General features: G+C 54.9%; 1 protein-coding gene across 2 annotated transcripts in view; it reads right to left on the bottom strand.

Moving 5' to 3' along the window:
* Window positions 1–3,444: 3,444 nt before the first annotated feature.
* ABCA3 (ATP-binding cassette, sub-family A (ABC1), member 3) overlaps window positions 3,445–4,786 on the bottom strand; it is a 22,841-nt gene continuing 21,499 nt past the window's right edge. For both annotated transcript variants that reach the window (XM_010182572.1, XM_010182571.1), the window contains exons 28-30: window positions 4,603–4,786; window positions 4,426–4,499; window positions 3,445–3,654 (exon numbers count right to left, since the gene is read on the bottom strand). The exon at window positions 4,603–4,786 is cut by the window's right edge and continues 6 nt beyond it. In XM_010182572.1, the coding sequence (XP_010180874.1) occupies window positions 3,523–3,654; window positions 4,426–4,499; window positions 4,603–4,786 (390 nt within the window). In that variant the 3' untranslated portion in view covers window positions 3,445–3,522. The remainder of the gene's footprint in view (window positions 3,655–4,425; window positions 4,500–4,602) is intronic.

Raw genomic sequence — 4,786 nt, 5'->3', positions numbered from 1 at the left:
AAGGGAAGAAAGATTTGGGTTTGGGATTTTTTTTTTTTTAGAAGATAAAGCTGAGAGCATCTGGTCAGAACCCAGAATCAGTGGCATTTTGGAACCACGTTTTTTAAAGATGACCGAAATCAAGTGACCCATGCTGCCAGCCCAGCGGGACCGGACCACAGCCATGCCCGGCCACATGCCCACTCCCTGCGCCCGGCGTGGAGGAGCAGCGTGCGGCCCCAGCCAGGATTCCTTAAGTGCCAGTTTTTGGACCGCTGCAGTGCCTGCAGCCTCCAGCTCCCAGGGACACTGCGGTGCCGATCTGGGAATGAGGGAGCAGATCCCCTCCTGCGGCCATGGCCAGAGGGAGGACAGTGGGGTGCTGTAGCAGGACCGCTAGACAATAAAGCGCTGAAACTGCCAGTGGAGAAGCGCTTGTGCGATGGGGAACATTTGTTTGTAGGAGGCAGTGATGCTACTGAGGTGCAGCATCGTGCCCTGGGGTGATGTGGAGCGGGGTGTCCCTTGTGGCCAAGTCCCAGCTGAGCTCTGGAAGCCAAGGGCTCAGAGCATCTCCCTGTCCCCCTTGCAGGTGCTGCCTCGTCTGGGCTGGTGATGCCTTGGGTGTATAGTTGGAATGGGGGGGGATATATGGGTATCCCCAGAGGCCATGGGCAGGGGGCTCAGCTGGGGTTGCCAGGCTGCAGCATGGAGGTGGATAAAGCTGCAGGAAGAAGGCTGCCAGGGCCAGCCCTCCACTGCCATGGCAGCCCTTGGCATTGCTCTGACTAAAGCTGTGCTGAGTCCTGAGCTTAAGGTTCCCTCCTGGCTGTTGGAGTACAGTAGGGACTAAGGAAGGGTGGTTGTGGCTGCCTGCAGAGGAAAGAATGGGGGTCCCCACTTCTGCTCCCAGAGGTACCTGGCATGCAAAGACCCTGCAAGCCTATGGGCTTTTCCAGGCTGGACTGAGCCCTTCCCAGCTCGGGCTTTGGAAGCCATTCCTCCCCGTCAGTGTCCATCCCTGCAAGGCAGGGAGCAGGAGCCCAGCGCAGCTTGAACAGCCCAAGCCCACCAGGGCTGGAGCTGCTCTGACTCCAAAGGAGGCCAGAAACATCTGCTGGAAAAACAAAGATTTATTATTCCTATGATGGCAATAACAACCACATTGCAGCCAGAGGGAGCAGCAGCCACCTGGGGCCTGTGATGCTTCTCCCACCACAGCCTGGGAGGCCAGAACCTTGCCTGCAGCAAGCCTGTCCCTGAGCAGCAGCACCCATTGTGAGCAACCCTGGTCCTGCCCCGGGTGGTGGCACTGTGGCTGGAACCAAAATGAAGTGGCACTGTGCACAGCCGGTGGCACCGGCCTCAGGGAGAGGAGAAGGTTGTTACAGCACTGTGTGACAGAGATGCTGTGTGGTTAAGGCTTTCTTGGTGAGGCCAGGGTGTCCCCCGTGGTGGTGGGCTGGGAATGCCATCCTTGCCCTTGACTCCTCTATGACCGCCTCTGCTCTGGCATTAATGGGCACTGCAAGGGTTATGCTGCCTCTGTGGCACCTGCCCCAGGACTGAGCCTTGCATAGGGTCACCAGTACCCCAGGGGCACAGGTGCTGGGGGGAGGGGGTCCCAGCTCTCCTGGGTGCTGCAGCCTGCAGTACCTGGCTATGCCTGTGCTGTGATTTGGCATCCAGCCCTCCCACAACCCCCCTTTCCCACTACTCCCCATCCCAGGCAGAGGAGCCTCTGCTGCATCCTGCCATATCTCCCCTTCAAAATAAACCCCAAACCCACCAGTTACTGGGAGTCCCAGCACTTTCCTGGTGGCTCTAGGCCCCCCTCCTACCACACAGCATTCCTACTTTTTTGTGCACAGGCGCAGGCCCCAGGAAGGCCGCAGCTCCCAAGGACTCTGAGGTGCTCCAGGGGTGCCTGGCACCTGCTGGCTGCTTACTAATTAAACCACACATCGTTAAGATCCAGAGAAATTCTTCGTAACATGATGCACCATCATTTTTAACAAACAACAACATTAGGCAAAGGGGAAAAAAAAATGGAACAGGAAAGAACGAGTTGGTCACAGGAACAAAACAAAAACCCAACCCAAAAATACAACCCAACCCCTGACAATGCAATCACTAGAAGGGAATCAGCACCCTCGCCATAAATATTAATTCGTTCAGTTATGTGCAATCGTGTGTATTACTATAGTGCAAATAGCTCTGCATTGATCGCGGAGCAGTGGCCCGAAGGGGACTGCCCCAGGTGACACAGGGACTAGTTAAGGACAGACAAGAATTCACACGGATTTAAAACAAACAAACAAAAAAGCAACCCACCCACTGGGAGATGCCAAAAAAAAAAAATCCCAGTTGCTGCCTCCGACATGGCATGGGCAGAGCCAGGCAGTGCCAGTGCCTGAAGCACCATGCTCAGCAGCATCCCCACAGCCAGGATGTGCCTTCACTCCCTGCCTGCTGCCGGAGCAGCCCAGTGTGGTGCAGAGGGGACAGGGACGAGGATGGGGATGCAGGACAGGCGTGCTCTGGTTGGAGCTGTGTGGGTGCAAGGGGAGAGCACAACAGGATGCAGTGAGAGCATCACTGGCCTTCAAACCTGCTCCTGCTGCTGGTTAAACCTTTCATGGACGCAACAGTTAAGCCCAGCAGCACCCTGCAGCACCTCTCACCTGTCCCACTGAGCCCAGCAGTGTCCCCAAGCACCCTGTGACACCTCTCAGCCCCCGCTGCCTTAGCCCAAGCGCTGGTCCTGTGGCCGTACCCATCACGTGCTGTACCCAGGGCGAGCTCTGGGCATTTCTCCACCACCACCTCCTTCCTTCGGCTCAGTGCCAGCTCCTGGCAGGGCACAGCCACCTCCCCCTGTGCCAGTGCCAGCTCCTCAGGCCAGCCGTGCCTCCATGCAGGCAGGAGGGGACAGCAGTTTCCAGGTTAAAGGAGACGGAGCCTCCTCTGTGAAGGACGGGAGGTTTTGCCATGTCCCCTTCAGCTCAACACAAAGTGCTGCTCAGGGCACTCACAGTGAACATGGGGCAGGGTTTGGAACTGAGCTATTGGACAGCCTCCTGTCAAACCATGAGCAAACCACCTCACGATAAACATCAACATGCAGGTGAAGACCACGAAACAGCGTCCCGACGGGTGCGAGAGTTGGGCAGGGAAGAGGGGTGCAGAGCGAGCATGATGCCCAATCCCCAACACCCATCTCCACCCACTCAGGTTTTCCCCTGCTTTTTTGGGCTCTTTTTTTTTTGCCATATAGATGGGAAGGAAGGCTGGAGAGTGGAAGTGTCACATGCGTGCACACACTCACACAGACCTGTGCCAGCACGCAACACACACGCACCACGCATGCTCCGGACGGCAGAAGGGACAACGCCATCCTCTCCACCCCCCCTCCCCAGTGAAAAGTTTCTTACATTTATACATTATTTAAGACACGTCGATATATAAATTACTGTCTCTATATATACTATGTATAGGCAGCAGGGCCAGTCCATGATGAAGGGCACCTCTGGGGGCTTCTCCTCATTTCCCTCTGTCCTCTGTGTAGTGCTGGAAGCGAGTGAAGCTCATGAAGACTTGCTCCAGGGAGATCTGGCTCACCGAGTAGTCTTCCAAGCGATACTTCTCTTTGGCTTTCTCCAAGGCCCCGAAGACCTGCAAGGGACACACGGCTGTGACTGCAGAAGAACCCCGTCAGGTTTGGACTGAGAAAGCAGAGGAAGCTTTTTCCTCCAAGAAGATCTGGGGGAAATGAAACCTTCCCTGGCAGAAGGGTGGTAGACAGCCAGGAAATGGGTTATTTAGCAGAATACTTGACCCCATTTAAAAAAAATACATGTTTTATATATACTTTACATATCTATGTGATATGTATATATTTTTGACATATTACTTTTTTTTTTTTTAATATATACCCCTGGACTGGGATCCCAGCCCAAGCTTTCTGCTCAATCTATTACTTATGCATATACACCAGTGCCACATTCCCAGCAGGGAGATGCAGCTGCATCCCTTTCTGTACCCTCCTGTCTCAGAGTTTTCATGAAATACTTTGAGATGTACAAAAAACCCACCGTAACCAGCAACATCAGTTCTTGCTCCCCAGGAAGAACCTTCTTTTCCTTTGAGGGCTGCGGTGGAGGGCAGCCAGCTCAGGGGGTGGACAGAGGGGTCCTGGGTGCTCGCACTGGCCATATGTGCCAGTTCAGGCCAGGAAGTGGGAAAGGGTCAGGGAGAAAAACCTCTTTTTAATTAGTTTGGTTTTTATAAAACACCTGGATTTTGGACAGAGAATGGCTCTGGAAGAAAAGGAAGATGAGCTGAGCATAAAAGCAAAGCATCAAGAGCACATGAAGGGGCAGGAACAGGGCTGCCCATTCAGCCCCCTCCTGTGAAGGGGTGGGACGTGCCCCAGCACCCCCTTACCTGTGCCCAGCTGAGGTTCTTGTTGGTCAAGTGATAATGTACCATGCCTTGGTGCTCGTGCTTCAAGACACTGCCTGCGAGAGAGGAGCAAGGAGAGGCTCCAAGTTAGGGCACTCGCTGAAGCTCAGGACCAGCACCCTGCCCTCCCCTACAGGGCAACCACGCCCACAACAGTACCTGGGAAAGTCTTCTCCACAAAGACTTTGAAGGCCTGCAGCTCGCCCTCCTCCTCACTCCGCGTTTTGGCCAGCAAGGTGTAGCCACTGCCAAACTTGCTTTTCAGGTGCTGGGGGCTGCCCAGGCACTTGAACTGCCCGTTCACCATGATGGCCAACCGTGTGCACAGGGCCTCACACTCCTC

Source organism: Mesitornis unicolor, unplaced genomic scaffold, assembly GCF_000695765.1.
Source record: "Mesitornis unicolor isolate BGI_N332 unplaced genomic scaffold, ASM69576v1 scaffold41644, whole genome shotgun sequence".
Lineage (NCBI taxonomy): Eukaryota > Metazoa > Chordata > Aves > Mesitornithiformes > Mesitornithidae > Mesitornis > Mesitornis unicolor.
The sequence above is the reverse complement of the archived record's forward strand: the minus strand, read 5'-3'. Positions and strand labels throughout refer to the sequence as shown.